The 21,535-nt window shown below is 45.8% G+C and overlaps 1 protein-coding gene across 2 annotated transcripts in view; it reads right to left on the bottom strand.

Moving 5' to 3' along the window:
* Positions 1–21,535, bottom strand: part of NEURL1 (neuralized E3 ubiquitin protein ligase 1) — a 174,044-nt gene that overhangs the window by 89,994 nt on the left and 62,515 nt on the right. Inside the window, exon 1 of one of the 2 annotated variants that reach the window (XM_080402565.1) lies at positions 1,974–9,290. The exons of the other annotated variant lie outside the window; for it this stretch is intronic. Within the exon in view, the coding sequence (XP_080258691.1) occupies positions 1,974–2,007 (34 nt within the window). The 5' untranslated portion in view covers positions 2,008–9,290. Of the gene's footprint in view, positions 1–1,973; positions 9,291–21,535 lie in introns of those variants that run through there. 2 annotated transcript variants of the gene reach the window in all.

Below are 21,535 nucleotides of genomic sequence, written 5' to 3'. Positions count from 1 at the left end.
GTGCCCTGGAGGAGGCAGAGACCCTGCGCACCGCTCTGGCCACGCGGCTTGGGGACACCAGCTGCTTCCCCAGGACTGGCTCAGCAGAGCTGCAAGCAGCCAGCCCGTGCAGTATCTCCCCATCTGAGCTAATTTTCAGTGAGGTTAAATTACTTAGGTGCTTGTGAAAAATCCCAGTTCATCCTCGCAACACAGAGAAATGTCTGGAGGATGTGAGTTTATGCTTTACCTGTGCTTTCTAAAAACAAAGGATGTCAACCCCCTAGACTGTCAACACAACTCCTTTCAGTATCATTACATTCATTCTCTATTATCCTTCAGAGAAATGGACAAGGTGTCAGTTCTCTTTCCCCAGCTATTTTGAGACACATCTGAAACAGAAATATTCAACAGAAAGATGGAAGTGGGGGAATAGTAGCCACAGACAAACCACAAGTACAGATGCAGTCTCTTTTAGTTAAATGTGCTTTGTTGCACGACTTTCTATTTTTTCTTTTTGAAGTATAATGCACGTCCCTTTTTTTTTTTTAAAGCTCGCTGTGCTAAACACAGCAGTGCATCACCTCTGAATATAAGACAGCCCGTAACCCCTCTGTAGGGAGAAGGAAATTTGAGTTAATTACCCACATCTCCTCATTAGTTTCCCTCTCCCAACAAAATAAAAATTAAAGAGAAGCACACTCGCTGGAGTAGAATTGCTGAAAGGCAGAAGTTGCAGGATTACTGTGCAGCACGCTGTCAGCTGCAGGCAGGAGACAGCCCCAGCAGGAATGCCAAGTCCCTGGCACACGCAAGAAACATATATAGCTATTATTCTTTCGCGGCCAGGGTTTTTTTTCCAAATTCATTCAAATAATGCTTCAAAGGTGGAAAGGCACTTACAATCACAAGACAACAGCCAGAGCTCTTTTTTTGATGTTGACCCGACAACGCTGTTATTCTGCATATTGCACATGTATCATGAGAATAGGAAAAAATAAGATCAGGCCATGGAAACTTCAGAACACAAATGATGAACAAACAGTAATCTCTACTGAGATACGCCTCATAAATACCTTTAGGGGAAATATCATCTACTTCCTGACTATGTCCGTTTACTCCTTAAACTATAGGGTTTGGACTTGGTGGAAAACGTGAGAAGAATCAGGACTGCAATGTGAACATTCACAGCCTAAGCGTAAGTAGCCCATGAATCTCTATTCAAAGAAAGGATATGAGACGCTCTAAGCCCACGCCACGCTTCACCTGTGCCTTTCATGCCCATATTTACTATTGTAACAAGGAAGCATCTCTGAAAATACACTCATACTGTACTGAGCGTGCAGTGCATTTACCACGGCCAAAGTTAAACCGAACATTTCAGAGTAATAGGCACATTTAACATTAAGGAATGCAACATTCTCACAAAAGTATTTATGGTACGAGATTTGCGCAGACAGGGACGTGGCTAGTATCGCACGTTGTCTATAGGTGCAAACTGTGGTTTAACATTGGCCTGTGCAGGATATTCCCGGTCCCTTCCAGCTCCCCCCGCTCCCCCAGCATCACCCAGCAAACCCAGAGAGCACGCTGCACCTCAGGGCTTTGCCTAGCATCCGTCAACTCAAACACCCTTCATCCCAAACCTTATCCACGTACAACCAGGTAAACCAGAATTTATGTCAAGGACTGCGGGTGGAAGGGAAGAACGAGGCGGCTGTTCCGAGCGCCTGCCCAGCTGCCTTGCAGCGACCTTTACCACGGCTCCGCTGTTCCCCGGGTGGGAGCCGTCTCACAGCGCACAGGGACACAGTTACCCTCCCCGGCACCGGCAGGTCGCTGTCTCTCGCCCCCGGTGCAGCGGGGCCGGCAGCCCCGGGCTGAGTTGCCCCGCGGCAGCGCGATGCTGCGGCAGCACACGCCGGGCATCCCCCGCGCCTCTCCCAGCCGCCCCCCCACTCCGCGGCGGAGGGGCGGCGGGGGTCGGTCCTTACCGTAGAGCAGGCTTCTGGTCACCTGCCCCCCCATGGCGGCGCAGCCCGCGGGGGCCCGGCCGGCTCCCGCCCCACGGCAGCAGCCCCCGGGCCAGGCGGGAGCCGGCTGCCCCGCGCCGGCAGCCTCCACCCACCACCGCGCCTCCAGCCGCGGCACCGGCGCTGGGAGCTGTCATGTTTATTTACATAAGAAGGAGGAGACTTCGCGGCTTCCTGAAATAGCTGCCGGCGTGTCAGGGATGCGGCGTGCCCCCCGCCCCGCGCGCAGTCCCCACGCACGCGGTCCCCGTCCCCCGCACAACGGGCACAGGCGCCCCGGGCGGCGGGAGGGGGGTGCGGGCCCCGGCGGCACCCAGAACACAGCAGGGGGCACCGGCACCCCCGCCGGAAAAAATCAAATTAAGAACTCATCTATAAAAATCAAACGGCTTCGGCCGTTTGAAACTTTCGCTCCCCGGGGGTTTGGTATCCTAGCGCAAAGCCCTGGGATAATGAGAACGGGGAAAATAAATAAATAAATAAATGAAGAGGAAGGAAAAGAAAAAAAAAAAAGTTAAAAAATTATTACCAGACATCACCGCACCAGAGTCTTCACACAGCCTCTGCTGGTTAATTATTAATTATTTAATAGCAAAGAAGTGGTGCTTGAAATGCAGAATGGCTCGCCATGGACTGTAATAATAAAAACATTACTCCCCGTAAACTCTTTTGTGCGAGGCTTGCATGCTCAGCCCAGATACAATGCTTCCTGCTCTCCAGCTCATTACCTCTGCTGATGGATAACGGCCAGCGTTATTAAAAGCAGGGGGATGTCGAGGGTGCCGCAGCGGCGCACAGGGTGCCGCAGCCAGGGCTGCTCCCTCAGTTGCTATCTGCACCCCGTAGCTCGTGCAAGGAGCTTGCTCATTCCCTCTTCTCCATCGCCAGCACCACGCACCGCTGCCCGCATGCATGTCTCCCTACAGCTCTCCTGTCCACTGCTCTGAGGGTATAACACGGCAGGCACCAAATTGCCACAGCCGGCCGCGGTATATCCCAGCCGGCTCACTTAAAACTACCTCACACATCTTTACGCTGCACCGCAGTCGCTCCTCACTCAGCAAAGGAGCGGGAGTCAAATTTACGCAGCTGCGAGTGCAGCTCTGCCTCCCAGCTCCTACCATGGTGCTGGGTAAATCCTGCCATCCCACTGCCTCGACTCTGCCACCAGAAAAATGGGAAATAAGATCTCCTCTTGCCTGTATTGTAAGGATTATTGCTTAGGATGGCTGGGTGCTGAGGTCTCAGCACTTCTGGGGGAAAAGAAAAAAAAAAAAAAAAAAAAAAAAAAGGCAATGCAAAAAAAGCCCAAGCCAAAAAGCACAATAAGGGTGTTTGCCCTAATGCTGCGTGCGTGATTAAAGCTGTGCCCAGCACTCCCAACCCACGAGAGGAACGCCTCCCGAGCCCCTCAGCAGTAGCTGGGCACCACTGCTGGCTCACCCCCTGGCTCCCACCTGCCCAGATGAGGGGACTTGCACCCAGACCCCAGAGCCAAGCAGCAGCTCTTCCCTAGCTGAGCAGCACGCAGGCAGCGCTCCACTCCTCCCTGCCCAAAGTCACACTCTGCAGAGCTTACGGCAGCTTCTTGGCAGAAGACTCCCTCGTTTGTTTTTTTTCCCCTTCTATTTTTTTTCCCTCCCCTCCCAGATAATACTGCATTTACAGCAGCAGCAGCAGTGCAGGGTGAGGACGCGTCCCCAGGAGCACTGCAGCGTGGGCCCCGCACCCTGACGCGTGCAGGACATCTCTTGGGTCACACCAACCCATCACAGCACCCTGCTCTGCTCCCATGCCACTGGGGACCCACGGATGCCATAAGGACGTTGCTGGTTACACTTCCTGGCAGGCAGCCCACCTGCTCGGGCTGACAGCAAAGGGTCCATGCTCTCACACCATCGACTACCACATTTCACTCGGAGGAATGAAGATTGACTTGGACATTCAACCCCGAAATGTTCTCCCTCAGTTTCTCATTTCGGCTCTGCTTTCCATCCTTACCTTAACCTTGCTACAGTTCTGTGAATAATTGACTTCTTGGTTCACTGCCTCAACCAAGAGATTGCTAGAAAAAAAAAAAATCATTTCATGTTGGCCCAAAACTGAATGCTTTGTGTGTCTCACTGAACAAAATGTTTCTTTAACTCAAAATGAAGCATTTTATTTTTAGACTTACTTTTACCTCATTTTTTCAAGTTATGGTCATTGAATCCAGCTCTGAAATGATGTCTTAAAAAAACCATTAAGCCCTTTGTTTTGAATGTACCAAAAGGAAAATTTTGAATTGTTATCTTTTTAGATTATTTTATTTTTTGCAACTTACTGGCTTTGTTTGTTTGTCCAAGGGGGACGGTGGGGAGGGCAGAATGCCAGAATGAGTCATCCCATTTGGCAGAAAATGATAAACAATTTCAATTGATTTAAAAATTGCTTCATTTTTTTCCCCCCTCCAGAAAATGTCCAGCACCCACCTTCATGAACTGCCCTCACCGCTGTGGAGCAGCTCCTGGGGGAGGCAGTCCCACAGAGCCATCCACGATAGTCAAATAGCCTGTCTGCTCTGTTCCATGATAATTCCTCGAGGATCATTTGCCATATGGCAAATCCTTCCTCTGCAGCCATCGCACTGAAACTTACTCCTGATCTGTTCTTGCCTCCGCTGAGTCCATTTTGGACCTTGCCCTTTCCCAAATCCCTCTTCAGTCTTTTCTGATTTTTCTCTAGACATAGAGAAAACCTATTAAAACCCCATTCTTATTTTGCAATTCTCTCTGCCGATACCCTCTAAGTCCCCTTGGGGTATCTCTTTGCCACTGCCATAATGGGCAAGGCCTCCCATTTTGACATCAAGAATAAAAATCAATTATCATCACCATTTGTGCTCCCTTCTAAATCACTGACAAAGGTATTAGGGCTGGACACAACAGAAACCCAGCCCCTAAATCCATCCCCATTTGTGAATAGCATCCAGTGAACTCTGGCCAAGCAGCAGTGCTGCTGTCCAAGCCAGGAGGAATTTGCCGCAGGAGTATTTTGAGGATCTTGCTAAATATACTTATTAACCACAAGAGTAGGATGCTGAGGCTGCAGAGGACTTCTGTAAGATTCACGGTCATCAGGCTGTGTGCTAGGCTAAAACCCTGGATCTTTCCTAGTGGCCTTGAGCAGACAACAGGGCACCTCTCCCACCCCTCCCAGGATGAAACCCCCAGCCCTGGGCTTTGGGCAGTGGGTTTGGGTGTGAAGTTGAGGGGTCACAAGCATCTGCATTGCACCCCTGGTGTCTTGGTCAAAAGGCTAGCAGTCAGCAAGGAGGATGCCAGAGTCCCACCGTGGTCTGGGAAAAGATATGCCCACACAGCCAAACAGCCCATTCCACCCCAACTGAAGGAAAGCAGCAGAGATACCTGCAGGGAACCATGGCACGGAAAGCCAGCTCTGCAGAGACCTGCCTCGCACAAGAGACAGGGAAGAAGGAAAGAATGAAAAATCCAGCTCATGGAGATCAAAGATAAGATTATACATAGTCACAGGCTAGGACAGGAAAATTAAATTCCAGTTCATGCGAGCCTCACACAGCTAAAACTCTTTTGGGACTGGATTTGGCTTTATGAAGAACTGGAGTTTAATTTTCATAAGCAAGACAAAATAAGCAAAACCTGTCTTGATGGGGGTTTCACGCACTTTAACAGTGCTGCAGGTAGAGACATCCCACCAAGAAATGGTCCAAAAAGTTTCCTGGAGTATCAGTATGGGGGAAAGGAGGGAACTGTGGAAATCAATCTGACATTTACCAGGGACAAAGAATCTTCTCTTAATGATCTTTATGTTTAACAAGGTGTCATCAATTTCTCTGTTACCACCTGCACTTTATGGTAACAAACAGATTGACTACAAACTGTCCTTTTTCACTCAATACAGTAGCTCTCAGCAAATGGCTGGACATCATCTAGGAAGATGGGGGAATTTAGGGGAACGCATTCTTGGGTCTTTTTTCAGCACAAGTCCCTGCTTTTAGGGGGGAACCTTCACCTGTACAGAAAACAGATTTCCTCCAGGAACCTCTGCCACTGTATGACCAGAGGAAAAATGATGTTCTCAACAGGAAAGCATCCAAGAGAAATCGTCTCACCAGCATGTGCTAGTGCACAAGAAACAGGGACCAGAGCTAGGAAATTTTGCATTCCATGCATCCTTTTAACATTAATTTGTTGCCATTAATGGAGGGGGCTTACACGAAAGATGCGTCTCTGCTTTCCATTCTTCATCTGTAGTGCAAAGACACAGATACTGCCCTAGCAAAAGGTATGCTGATTAGTGGAGGTTTATGCACCCATTTGAGAATATAATGAGTTATGTCATTATTAAGTGTTATTATAAAGCTGCATCTCTGGATGAAAACCAAATCTCCATGTGTAGGTCAAATGAAATTCAAGATTCTGGCTGGAATTTTTAATATCAAAATCACCACTCATACCTACAAACTACAGCACTGTGACCGCTAACTCGGGCAGCTCAGTTTTCCTGGTGCTGTTCTCTGCAGGCACGGCAAGAAGGCGAACTTAAGGACAGGGAAAGTCTCGGGGCTGTATATCCACCTTACATTTGTGCTCAGTGTAAATGAGACATCAGTTGCATGTGCTTTGATGACAGGAGTCGCAGCGGCGCAGCGGTAAAGGCTGCCTCTCAGCAGGGCGATGAAGACATCAGCGAGGTGTTGTAATGGATGTCCAGGATGCAGATTGATTCCGGAAGGAGACAGGGCAGCGATAGGTGAGCCCCAGGTTTTCATGTCGCTGCTCAGGGCTGCAGCCCCTGTTCACACAAAGCCAAAGCTGCCACAGACATCCCAGGCTTAACTCTGATCCTGTGCACTCGGTGTTTTATCATAACCTCCCTGCACAACCATCTGTAGGAGTGGAAGAGGGGAATGGCAGTGCTGGAGAGGAGCAGGAGGCTGAGCAAGGAGAAGGTTTTCCAAGGCAAGGAACTGACCTGACCTTAGGCAGAACTGCACAATGTTTTTCCATTAGCATGCAAACCCCCACTGGACGCTGGGTTTATCTTCAAAGACAGTGACTCAGTGCAGGAAGGTGTCAGGAAGGAAATTCATGCCCCAAAAGCCAAGAGTGCCCCCTCCTCCTTGAATAGTTTTGAGATAATATACTGAGAAAACCCTGTGGGACAGTACAAGGTAGGAGAGACTGGAAATGACAGAATTCAACATAAGATGTGCCTGGCAATAAAGCATTGCATTGGGCTAAAAGGTGTTTCTAAAATGGAGCTTTTAGATGACACAGAAAACCTCTGCCTGCTCTGGGGCAACATCCCCTGGAATCTGCCAAAAGCCCAGTCCTGAGGGACAGTACCATGCTGGGCATGATGTTGACTACCCTTCCAATGCCTCCAGTCCTCATCTTCATTTATATGCTGAATTAACACTAATAGCTTAGCCTCTCACTGCCATTTCAGACTAACTCTTCAAGCATAAGAATCCTTAGGCCTATCCAAATGTGATGGAAAATTAAGATAAAAGCATCTCACTAGAAGTAATGTTGTAATTTTTAAAAAAAACACAAATGAATGCTGATTTATAACACTCACTTAATGAAGCTGACTTGCTTTCAGAACAAGCATAAGAACAGGAAAGAAAACCAAAGTTTCTATCTTCAAGCAAAGATTTTCTTTAGTCTCATGTCAATATCTTGATTTTTACTTTGACTGGAGGCACAGCACAACTACAGCGAGGCAGGACCAAGAAATCTGTTATTTCAAGCCCATTTCCCTGGCTATTAAATATTTGGAAACTTCAAACAGTATTATCCCGTGTGATAAGGCACTACAACAACCTTTAGCAACAACAGCAGAGGGTTTTTTTCCACACAGAGCTACAGGGAACACTGGTACATTACTTACACACTTCCTATAGAAGTAGCTTGTTTACACAATTATCTATTGGTAATTGTGGTAACATCTAAACTCTGCACTGAAAAACGAAATTACCAGCTGGAATCGTCAGCATTTTTATGGCATTTTCGCTTTAACATGTGACTGTTGAGCAAACACCACATTTGTTTTCACAATATTCCTGTAGGAAGAGGTGATGCCTCCCTGCCCAAGCTAGAGAAGCATATTTTGAGTTATTATTGTGTTAAAGGAGGACCTTACGAGCAACAGCTTAATTTGCTCTAACAATCTTCATTCAATGCCCTCTGGAAAGAGCACAGGCAGGAGCTCTGTGAACCCAAAGAGGTAAATAAGGTAATCAGAAAACACTGGCACCAGGGAACAAATGAAGGTTAGATAGACAGCTTCCACCGCAGCATGCGTGAGCTTGACTTTGTAGTCTTAATAATGTTCCTCAGCATAGAGGTGTAATTTCCAGAGATTTTTCTTAGCAAACACAGTGACAGGACAGAATAGCCTCTGTGTTTCCTATCCCACCCTTTCTGAGAAATGCCTCTCACTCGCATACACTGGTGTTTGTAACCAAGCAAAGGCGCCAGATGTTTGTGATGTAAATATTAGCCCAGCAGAGAAACACCTTTTTATTACCCTGTTGAAAGACCTTCAGAGAGGGTGGTGAAGGGCAACCAGGTCCAAAAGAAACCTTCTGGGCTGGCAAGACAGGCAGGTAGGTCCACGCCACACATCCGTGAGGCAACGTCCCCCACCGGCAAGTGCTCACACAACATTTCAACCTGGGCTTGGAAAGGCTCCTGAGGTCGCAGAGGAAAGTCCCTGATCCTCCCCCAGGACTGGCTCCTCATGCACCTCTTCTCTTACCTGCCTCCTGCTACCAGGCCACCCTATAGGAAATGGGATTTATTTACAAAACTTTCCCTTTACAGGGCTGCTTTTGCAAGCTCTCTTACATTAGACTTCAAGGAACCAAAGGAGCTGGAAGTCAAAAAGGCAAAGTCCAAGGGCAAAACACACAGCAAGGGTGAATTTTCCCAACCAGGCAAGATGGATCTTGCAGGTGTAGATGCAAAACAAATCATGTAAACACCTCTTACATGAGTTGCCCTTTCCCACTCCCTCTGTTCATCTGATGCTCAGCCTTATCTGGTCTTGTGATCCCCCTCACCAGATACTGCTGTCTTGTACTTCCCTGTCCTAGACTATTTGTGTTTTATCTGAAATTTACCCTTTCTCCCTTGCTACAACTTTTAACTCCTTTCTTCTGTTACTCAACTTAAAAGACATTTTGCATGTAACTCAGTCTCACAAAAATACCATGAAAGATCTCAAGCCAGATGCAGTAGCCTAAGAGCAGCTATTTTTTTAGAGAGTTTTAGTTGTTCAGCTCAGGAAACCAGGATATAGTCAGCACAAAAAGTCAGAGCTTTACCTTCACAAAATGCCATTTGGTTTGGACCTACTTTATCAAAGCATAAAGCAGATGAACACAAAATGCAAATACCGTATTGACTAGAGCAATAGTTACGTTCCCTTCTAACCACCCCTCCATCCAACATTCCAATTTCCAGGAGGAGGAATCAGAAAGCAGTAGGACACAAGCTTCATAAAATTACCAAATGCAGAAAAACGTCTTTATGCCTAGGATCTTAACCATGTTAATATACTCATCACTACAGCATCTAGACTGAGTGTCTCTGACCTACCACAGCTTCTTCTGATTTGCTGCAAACTTGTGCAAACCAAAACAAAGCTGCCTCTGCCATTGCGTTCTCTTCCTCCCATATACCATGCCTCAAATCCAAAGGTCTTTTTCACTTCTCTTTCCTCCCTCCCCCATTCTTTGTCTCAGCATCCTCTTCTGTGCCGCCCACACACTTGGAAAGCAGAGAGCAGACCAATCTGGCAAGCTCAAATAACAACAAAAAAACAAAAGAAAAGGAAAAAAGAAGTTGTTTTCTGGCCTAGAAGACTCCTCAGTATTTTTATCTGGAGGGAGCAATCAAATCTCTTTTCCTTTCACCAGGAACCAAAGGGAATGGCAATGGCTCCCAAAGTCTCACATTCTCACAAATCCACCCCAACAAAAACAAGGGGGAAAGGCTGGCATTTCTTCCCGACACACAGGCACCTTTGAAGAGGAACATTATGTTTATTTTCAACCGTGCCTTCTTCCAGCACCAAGCACCAGTTAAAAATACCCATTTTTACAAGGTGGGGGTTGATTAGCCATTTTTCTTGTTTGCTTTTCTTAAAAAGGGCCGAGGACAAACTCTGCTGCCCGGAGGCTGGTTAACCAGCCAGGCAGCTCTTGGCACTGCAGGGGCTGCTGGGCTGGCTGGGCGTGCGCCCACACATGCGGCACAAGAAGGGGGTTTGGGAGGCCACAGACCTCCACGTGCAGCACCCACCCCTGCGGTGCCGACACAGCACTGGCAGCATTTACCAGGTCCCACTCCTGCAATCTCATCAGCATACGCAAAAAATCCACTCTGGCATAAAGCATCTAATGACATTAATGGCACACAGCAGAGCGATACGGTCCAGGCATGTGGAAATAATCACGGGCCCAGAACCTAAGATGACTGATTTTTTTCCCATTCAACATATGTTTTACTTAGATGTCTGCTTCTTCCCACCCTTCCCTCTCTCGGTCTCCCAAACTATTATTTGGATTTGGTGGAACACAGGAAAACGCCTTTAATAGAGGAAGATGATAGGTTAAATCACACCTATCTGAGAAACAAAAAATGGTTAACGTAGATGGTTAAAACAAGAAATTTAGTAAATTCACATATTCCTAATAAGAGGCAGAATCTGACCCCAGCACAACTGGACACTGAGCAGATAAAATACACCTGAACCCTGCTCAGCGCGAGGGCCTAAAAATAACGTTTGTGATTCCTACACAGAATCAGAACCAAAGAAGTTGAGTTTCAATGAAGTATAAACATGGTTTATTAGGAGCAACACGTATGTTCCACAGGATGACTCAGAAACTCTAAGCCAACCTGTGCAGCTTTTTGCTTTCTTAAGGTGACCCATGCTGATTTTTACCCCAGACTGGTAAAAATCAGCAACCACATCATTTACATCAGCCCAGAACATCTCTCCCTCCCTATCAGGTCATCTTAACTCAGCTATTGTTAAACTGTCCTGGAGACGTTTTATCTGCCCAAAAGCATTTTCACCTGTGCACCTGCACGATGATGACTTTTGTCACTTTAGCTTTTTGTAGCCACATAGACAAAATACCCATCTTAACAGCTTTATCAACACAAGTCATAGCAACAGAGACTTCATATTGCAGATATGGTCTTTAACCAGGCTACACCAGGTATCCAGCTAGACACTCTGTTGAACCAGCTAGACTGCTCTGTTGAAAGCAACTTTTCATGTCTCTTTCTGGAAGTGGATCAGTCACCACACTCTCTGCCAATGTTTCTGCCCTATTAGGGCAGAAGCGGACATTGCCACGCAACTCCTCCTGCCTTGTAACTTCCAAATTACCAAAGCTTTGGTGTCAGCAGTGTGGCCTTGCCCATAGGAGACTGTTGCTCTTCCCTGGGGAATGCCCATTTGACTCTCACCCAGCCTTGACCTCCAAGAAGAAAACACAGATGGTTGATGCTCAGCGCTCTCCAACTTCAACCAGATCTTCATCAAATTGCACTGTGACTCACTTAAATTCCCATACAATGTACTCAGTCCACTGACATTTCCAAGACCGCATTCAAGGTCTGACCATGGTCTCATTCCCACTTCAGAGACTATTTCCCCTGCAGCTGCAGAGTGTGTTTAGAGGACAGGAGACAAGAATGTTTTTCATTAATATGGAAACAGCTTAGAAGTATAAATCTTTTTCTGCCCATCTAGATTAGGATAGGAGCATTAAACATGGACATGAAAAGATTTACACCTCTGCATGTTCAGTGTCAGCAGGACAGGTCTGCACATAACATGGTCGCGATATTATTTTGGATGATGGCCCTTTTAACAGTTAGAAGTCTATGCAAGATCCATGCCTTGGGAGTTTGTGACTTTCCCAGATGAAAGCTTTTTGCTTCAAGACAAACCCCAGTACCACCTGTCAAGGCAGAGGTTTATTTAAGAGACTATGTATGAGATGTGGGCAACCCATACCACAGTGACCCTAGCAACTCCCTTACAAACTGGCTGCTCTTGCTGAGGAGGGCAGGGAGCAGTCTGTCCCTGGATGCTCAGAAACCAGAGTTTCCTTGCTGGTCATTCATTCTGGATATTGTTCAAGCAAACCTAATCAGTAGTATGTACCTCTTTCTCCACAACCTACTGTACACTGCTGACAGCATTTAGCTAACCGCTGCTTTGCAAGTCTGTGGAAACACCAAACAGTCTGACCTCAAAACTCAGGTGACACCGAAAAGCATCTTTATTCAACACCTTATTTCAACTTCTAGCAAACAAAAGCAGTGTCTCTATCATGTAGCTGGGCTGGACACTTATCTGGGGGTAAGACCACAGTCTAAGCCAATACTTGTCAGGATTTAGACAACTTGAGCTGAGGAAGGAGACTTGGAAGATGCTGAAATTTAAATGGGAGAGTTGTGTAAAGACATGCAAATATTTAAAGGAGATGGGCACAACAAAGAGGAAAGACAGTTTTGCTGGCTCATGAAAACGAAACATACGCAGGGCTTAATCTGCCACCACTGAAATCAGTAAGAATTTTGCCAGGGAAGCAAAACAAAAGCAGAAATGGAAACAACATTTGACATTTGCTGTTAGACTCATACAGATTGCTGTAGTTAATAGCCTATGAGATGGATAAATAATATACCATAGGTAGTGGATGCTTTTAAACTTCCATTTTCACAGTATGAGGTTGTCATGATCTGGAGAGTTTTGAAGCTTGTAAAGGCTGCTTATGCTGAGTCATATTTAGAAAGAGATTTTCCATTTGGACAGTCATGCTAAATCTTTAAGACACCAAACAAAAGAACATGTGACAGGAAAAAAAGAGAAGAATACAACACAGAGATTAAGATGCATGCTCAGGAACAGAAAAAAAATTGGATAAAATTTGTTGTAAATAATTTATTACTTAAGTAGCCCTCATAAACTTAAGTCCTTGGAATGTAAAAGGCAAAATATTTCTGTAAATTATTAATGTTTGGGAACTGATCACATAAGCTTCAGAGGCCAACTCCTTATGCAGTATAAATGAAAGTATATGGCCTTCTATCTTTAAGATCATGAGATGGCCGCTGAACAGTCACTACGGAAAGCATGGTATTCAGAAATTAGTATCTCTCTGGGCACATATAATGAAGATAAGGCAGAACAGAGAAACAGGACTTGGACTATCACATAAAACTCCAAGGATACCCAGTGGATTAGTCATGCAGGCAGCAGACCTGCACTAGGAGACAGCAGAAGAATGGCATGAGGAACTGGAGAGCAACATACACAGCAGCCCAAAAGCAAGAAGAGGAACAAGAAATAAAAGAAGAAATAAAGGCGGTGGGAGGGATGACACATTTCAGAATGCTCTCAGCTCCCATCATGTTGGCAAAAAAGGAGGCCATATTTTGTAAAGAGCTCAGCAAGAGGGGCACAGATCTTTTTCCCAAGCAGACTTGCAAATATTAAACCCTTGACAGCAAGGCAGATGCTTGGAAATGTGGCCCTCTATGTCCCACTTCCACCACTTTAAAAAGTGAAGATTTTGCTCAATGTATTTCATGTGCACAGATTCATATGGTGCGAAGCTTTGTGCATTTTTATTTTAATACAACCTGAGTGTGAGTTAGTCTGTACCTCACATGGGTTTTTCCAGCCTTTCACATCTCATGGCTGGTAGCAATGGAAGTCTGTCTGGCACATGCACAGACCAGGCTCCAGGACACTGAAAGAGCCAGAGGCATCACTCCAAGGGCTGCAGTTCTGCAGATGCATTGGAAACACCTAATGACTGCAGAAGAAAAGCACCTGTAGAAATCCTCATATCTCTCACCATCAGGTGTTTTAGCAGCCCCAAGAGACAAGAATATACTCAGCAGTGTGCTAGTCATTAAATACACCTATTTTTTCAGTATTCATAGTTCGATTTAAAAGCCTTTCAAAACTGAGAATCGCAAGGCTGTACATTGGTTGACATCCTTAAAAATTACCTGCTATATCTCTGCTGATATTTCACTTCCCAGGGGGTTTAGCTGAAGCTAGAGGCCAGACAGGCACCACTTGCACTTAGCATGGAGGCTGACCCAAACATTACCAGGTAGTGGTAACCTCATGGCAAAAGGCTGCACTGCTGAGACATGAAGAAATCACCCTGTGCCCAGCACAAACTCAGCATATCACATGGGCAAACGAAGCTCCAGTCCCAGCCAGAGCATGGAGTCTGCCCTGCAGCTCCTCACCTGGGCATCTGCAGGAGGGAGGCAGCTGCTGACCAGTCCCTGCTGATCGCAGGGACAACCCATTCCCCAGCCAGGAGGAGGAAGACGAGCTTCACAATGAAGAAAATATTTCCTAAGATTCCCATAGTAAACACAGATACTGAGAGATCAGGATAGGAGGAAAGATGTGTCACATTTCCCCCCGAAAGTCACTTGTTTGGATGCTCCCAGTAAAATGTCACCAGAGGGCCTTTATCCACATGGTGTTCACACCATCACAGCAAAGCCCCTACAGAGTCATCAAGACTGAATGGACAAAAAAACCTAATTACATAATTACACTGCTCATTTGTCCACAACCCAATGATCAAAATTCCCATTTGACAGCCCCATACTGCTACTCACACGCTGTCCTTGCAGGTGCCCCTATAGACTGGCCAAGGTCTTCAAGGCTGCAGGTTCTTCAGCCAGATCATCTCCCACTAACCCCAAACAATTAACCTTTGGGGAAGTAGTGGCCACCACAACTAGATCCAAGTCTAGCATTTCAGTGCAGTCAAATCTGGGGTCAGGTCCCATTCTGGGAACTGTGTCTCTTAGAGACATTTACACAATATACAGCCCTCAAAATGCAACAGGCTCTGATATCATCATTTTCTAAATACTGTCTGCTTAGCAGATGTTTTGTGTGTGCATACTATCCCTCAAGCTTCTGCCATCTGTTTTTTACCCAGTAAGTCAGGTGTTCGTGCTTTTTAGTCAAAGAATAAAAAGAGGAGGTTTTGTCTTCAAAAAAATAAAATGTGGGGGTTCTTCAGTTATTCTCTACACTTGCAAAAACTTGTTAGAAATTTCTGAAAAAAAAATTTGGAGCAGTAAGTGGAACAATTCCCTTTCAGTCACATATGAAAAATTACAGAGGGTGAATTGGCAGCATGCACAATGGAGCCTGACACCACCTGGCTTTCTTCCCCCTTTTTAAATAAGCAAAGAGTAATATGAAGAGGCACCACAGAGACAGACAGCTCTGACATCAGGCAAGGTGTGGAGGAGGAAGAGTAATGATGGATGAATACTGACATCTAAATGTGGTCAGCAAGAGCCAGGGATGTCACAGATGGGTCAAATCCAGAGTCCTTTGAGGACCTTAGACTGCCACCCCTGACCAGCAGCAGGTCAGACCCCAGACGATATAGAAGAGGCAACCAGCGCCAGGTGCACAGAACCAGGACCACAGCACTCCAGAGCTGCCCGCTCCTCTGCCCCTCTTCCCACAAGGGACACAAGCCAAGCAGCAAACAACATTTTAATGGACCATCACTGGTGATAGACCAGCTGTGACACTTGGCAAGTTCCTCATTTCCAGCTCCAGAGAAATGGCAATCATTGCAAATCTCATGTGGTTTAAGTTCAGCAACTTTCCTGATTACTGTTTGTGTACAGGCAGCTTCCCTGCTGGAGCTAGTCCTTTTGCTATTTCTTCAATTCAAATAGTATTTATAGCATTAAATTAAAAAAAAATGTTTTAAACTGACTTTAAAGTTAAAAGATGCAAAAATCAAACAGCATGAATGCCTCTCCTCATTGCCCAAGCCTTACAACACGGTCACAATTATCACAGCTCTCCCTCAACCAGACCTTAGATGTTTGCAATGCTCTGAAACACTAATGGCAAATATAAACCCATACATGGAAATAAGTTGTATTCACCACTGATAAATGCACAGACAAGAAAAACCATGCTAATGGGAATGTTTGCAGAAAGTATATTTCCCATCCCAAACCAGACAGCTGCAGTCACTCGGTTAAGTAGAGGTACTATCATGAAGATCCATCACATGCCAGGGAGGTGAGCAGTGAATGAAAACTCATTATTAACAGAGGTCAGAAGCAATTAATTGTTCAACCAGGAGCAGACAAACTTTAGATAAGACACACACATGTAAACATCCCAGATTTACCAAAGGCAATTAAGGAACAGGACAACTCAAACTGTTCACTGCACACAGTGCACCCGGTCAGAGGTGCTGTTGCAGCCCCCAGGGACCCTTCCCATAGTTCCCAGGCCACCTTCTACAGGTAACTTTCTGTGCAGCCACCACCATCCTGGGCTTCTCTGCTCATGCCCTCAGCAAAGTAGCAATTTCAAGGGTCATTTTTCTTGCCTGTGGTGTGAGGATCTGGAAATGGAACTGGATCAAAAGCAAAACCTCTTTTCTCAGAGGTCACCCACACAGCAACTTTAGTCAGCACATGCTATCTGCAGCATCTAGAAGGACTCTGAAGGATGACTGACTGTCAACAGCAATGAAATCTTGGAAAAAAAAACACAGCTGTAACCCCTGGTAAGAGTTAGAGTGTTTGCTCCATGCCCAGTCCACAGAGGATCACATGTCCACAGCACCCTCTTAAACTGCCGCTCATTCATTTCACTGCGTTTATACCACCAGCTGTTGGCAAAACATGACTAATGCACTTTCTTGCTTTGAAAGTCTGTCTTTTATAGGACAGAGCCTGTTCTGGTGGTTGCCAGTCAGACCAAAGCTGTGGATGGAGACCAGGATCTCACCAATCATTCATTGCTCCTCCCTCCATGGGCATGCAGAGTCACCCCCCATTCCCATCTTCCTCCCGTCCCCAAACCAGCCGCTGCTCACTCCTCTGCATCTGTAAGGGTAGGACAGAGATGTACAAAGTCATCCCTACCACTGCTGTATCCAAACGGAAACCATGGGAAAGCCATGGAGAGAAGGGCTTTCCCCTCCAAACAGGATGGGTGGCAGTGGGACAGCAACCACTGCCACAGCAGTTGCTGCTCCTTACACATTCCCTCTTCTCTCCAAGTTGACTGCCTTTTCCTATTTGTGGAGCAGAGCACTGTTTGCTAAGGAAACTAAAAGCATCTCTAAATTGTTGTGTTATTCAGGGTGGGTGTAAGTTACACTGCTTACTGCCACAGTCCACTCTGTGCTCGTAGGCAGCACTCTGCCACGGCTCAATAGATAAGTAAGTAATAGCAAAACAGATCCCTCACATTCAGTTGCCCATCAATAGAGGGAGATTGCTGTAAACTGCACCACAGCATCTCCCAAGGGCCCTTCCCTGTCAGAGATGCTTGGAAGGACAACACACAGATAAAAGTTTTCCTGGCTAAAAATGGTAAGAGCAGCAAATTATTCTGCTCAGATCACAAGCAATTGGTTCACTCTCTGTGAGCACAACTTTGCAACTCCACTGGTTCCCTTGCAAAATGCAAGGAAGTTTTCCAGGTGCCACAAGACAGGAAGATTTGAGGGGGATCATTAGGGAAAAGAAAAAAATCAGAAGAAAAAAGAAGGCGCAACACAAATCTGTTTCCATCCAACTTGCAGACACTACAGCTGCTGCTGTAATTACGTGCGGATGAAGTGAACAGGTAGTGGTATCCAAGACAACTCTTCATCTCACCTCTGTCCCCCATCCCTAGAAGGTTTACAGAAAAATCACAAGTTATATGACTTCTACCACAGAAACAGAAAAGGGGCCACACATACCACTGACTTGTGGGAAATGGCACAAGGGTGAGCAAGGAGAGGAAAGGTTGTTCAGAAGTCCCCATAATCCTTGTGTTAAGCCAGGGACACAGGGAGCTTCCAAAATACAGCAGGAAAGGGTGGGATATTTATGGGAAGAACATAGAGACACAAGTAGCTACTGTACATGCAATGCATTTGGTGTACAGGAGCAAAACGTGCAACTCTGGTATGTAAGCATAAAGACTGAGTAGGCATTAGCATGATTAACAGCCTGCCTTCCACTGTCAGCATTGCTGCAGCCTGACACCTCAGATGTTTGGAAGGAGCCTGAGAGGCAGCAAGCTTTCACCATGAAGACTGCCAGGCAGGGGGGAGCATTTGCAAGCAGAAACCACAGGAAATATCCGGTTGCCTAAGTGGAGGATGCAGGAAGTCCAGCAGAATGACATCTCCTACTCTCAGCACTGCCCAGCCCAGTGAGATTCCATCTAGCCTGAGCATCTCTCATGTGGTCTAGTTCAGGTTTTCTAAATACACACTAGCATAAAACCACATGAGCAATTCTTGTTTTGAACAGTCCCTGGATGACACTGTAAGACAGCAACACAGGACGCTGAGCCTGCTTCCAGACACACACCCTGGGCTTGGGTCCTTCCTCCCTGCGAACAGGGTAGGGAGTTTAGTGACATTGTTCATAAACAGATCTGCCTGGAGGTGATGAAAACAGACAAGCTGGGCACAGCCTCTCCTTCCTTCTATTGCCTGTAAGAAGTGGTGGGGGAAACTAAGTGACTACAGAAATAGTGGGGGAAGATTTGGGGTTGAGGGGAGGCCGTAGAGTGATGCCCTGGTGCATCCAAGACCAGCCTCTCCTTGCACATTGAATACTGCAGGTGCCAAATCCTGCCAAGCAGTGCATTTGGACCAGGGGTCCTCAAACTACGGCCCGCAGGCCAGATACGCCCCCCCAGGGTCCTCAATCTGGCCCCCGGTATTTACAGACCCCCTCACCTCACCCCCACAGGGGGCTGGGGGGGGGAAACCAAGTAGCCACAGATGACTGCCTGCCACTTGATCTGCGCGCCGGCCCCCTGTTTAAAAAGTTTGAGGACCCCTGATTTAGATGAAATGTTTAAAAGCTCATTGCAGAAAAAAAAAAAGAAGGAAAAGAAAAAAACCCACAAACAAAAAGAGCATTTTTCCTTTGCTTTTAAAGTGAGTGAGTTCAGTGGCTGATCTCAAGGATGTTACTCCCTATACATCTGCATTGGGTACCTCCTCACAGATAGCCCCCGAGCCTCTGGTCCAGGAGCTTCGTTTGGGAAATGAGTAGTGAGAAGTTAGAGGGGCAGAACAGAGAGATACGGCACCGATGGAAAACACCTGCCCTATTTCTACAATGAGAATAGACCTAGTCCATCCTCTGAACCATGAGCTATTTCTCACACTTTCATACAGCTGAGAACATGTGCCAGAGAGAAAAACAGCCCTATGTTTTGTTAAATCCCACAGGTGCTAAATGTTTTACAGCTTAAGAGACCAAGGTACTTAGTACCTTACAAATAGAATACATGCTTCCACAGCTGGAAGTAATGAAGACAAAAATCTACAGTTATAGCATGAAACATACAGCTTCAGTTTAGCTTTGTCCTAAATCTGTTCACTATTGCTTACAGCATCTACCTTAAGACAAGCAAGGCTGCAGAAGAAAAACTAGATATAAATATATGAGACTATCTGATCCAGCCCAAGCAGAATGTGAATTTTCCTACATTATATCAGTCCTTCAAAGCCTTCAGGATACCTGCACATCTATCATGTGATCTGAGACCCCAAGCAGGACATGAGCAATAAACTTCTTCAAAGAGATTCTACTAGTAAGCTGTAAAACACTCCCTAAAGGTGGGACCATGAACAGCATTGGTTTTTCATCATCCTAAAGGCTTTTAGCAGTCTGGATGATACAGAATGGCTTGCTGTGGTTTCCAGCTGAGTTTTGAACTTTAAGATAGGAGTATGAAATCTGGCATTGCTGGTTGTGCTGCTGGAAAACCCCCGACAATCACCAGGCCCGTTTGTAATGGGGATAATCAAAGAGAATTCAAGAAGTGTTTAACCTCTAGGTCAGGAATTTAAACTGCCCATTGGATTTTGAACTTAAGTTGGCATTAATCAAAAAAGTTTCAAAGCATTCTATTTAAAAATCCTTTATCCCATCAGATCATTGAGATTTCACTTTTACTTTTCCTGTGTTCTGTATCAGCACCTTTCTTCAGCAGGGAAAACTGAAAGAAAAAGGGGGAAAAAAAACCTCCAAACTTAAAAAACCCAACAGAAACCGAAAGGCAAAACTTTTAGGTAACATGCCATAAACCAGAAAAGACAATAGGATGGCCAGCCCTTCCGCAAGCTATCTTTAACACAAGTCTGCTGGGACATCTTGCAGCAAAGCACAGCAGACACCTTGACTTTGCTTTAGACTAACAGACCTTTCTGGAATTTTTATCACTTCATTTCAGCAGCAGCTTGCACAAATGGTCTTCAGCATTCAATTAGTTCCCATTTCAGAATTAGGAAAATATATTCCCAGTGCTGTCACAGAGAAAAAGCAAGAGGTAGGTGCTCGCTCAGACTCCCGGCTGCTCTGGATGCACCAGTCCCCTGACGTATCTTCAAGCCAATGGTTTTTAAAGTTGCCCATTGTCAATGTGACACAGGAGCAGGGCAGGAGTATTATTCCATAAGAACAAAACCCACCATCTCCAATCAGACCAAGGTGCCCTCCACTTCAGAGATGACTTGCCCATTTTAACAAAGGGATCCCATTAAGTTGCTTTCCCCAAGCCCACCAGACTACATGCTGGCGTGAACGTGGAGGGCGAGGCAGTGAACACTACTGCTTTGTGCTGTTATAAAAATGTCTGGTAACAACAGTGGCTAAAAAGGCTGAGAATTTAAATGACTTAGTATCTAAGTGAATTCACTGGAACTACATTCAATTTTTTTTCCTAGTATATAGCCTGAAGATATGCAGAGACTGGAAAGTGCATTCAAGATGCTGAATCTGATGCTGCTGTCTATTTACATCAGTATAATTTCTGAATCAAAATATTGAGGCAAATGGTCTTCCCCAGGGAGCAGATGCTTGAATGCAGTGATGGGGACCAATCTAAGAAATGTTTTCATTATGTCAAGGCTTCAGCCACCTCTAGCAGAGTTGAGTTGTGATTCACAGAAAGGAGATGACTCCACCAGAGACAAGGATGAAAAATTAATTCCCTCTTCACCAACAGTGGACTGGTGGAATTTGGGAGATGCTGCCTCACCCAGCAAGCCAGTATCTGTTATTTTTAAAAGCAGCAGTAATGTCCTTCAAGCCAGTTGCATACAAAAGACAAAGTCTCTGCAGATCTCCCGCACAAAGGACTATTTTTCTCTTGTACTTTGTTCCAGATTAGGTTTGCAAATGCTTCCCTATTTCCTAACAGGGAAACAGAATGTGTGAATGACTTGAGGGACCAAGACAACACACCAGGTTCACTGGATGCTGCAAGACCTGAGGATTTTCCATTTGCTTCTTACAAGTTCACTGCTTCTGCATCTAAAAATTTATTATTGTAGTATTTACATTTCAGTGACATCTCGGATCAAAGCAGGATGAAGGCATCATTTCGCCAGGCCCTGTATGTAGTTACAGGTAGACAAT

Source organism: Falco punctatus (genome assembly GCF_963210335.1).
Source record: "Falco punctatus genome assembly, chromosome: 9".
Lineage (NCBI taxonomy): Eukaryota > Metazoa > Chordata > Aves > Falconiformes > Falconidae > Falco > Falco punctatus.
The sequence above is the reverse complement of the archived record's forward strand: the minus strand, read 5'-3'. Positions and strand labels throughout refer to the sequence as shown.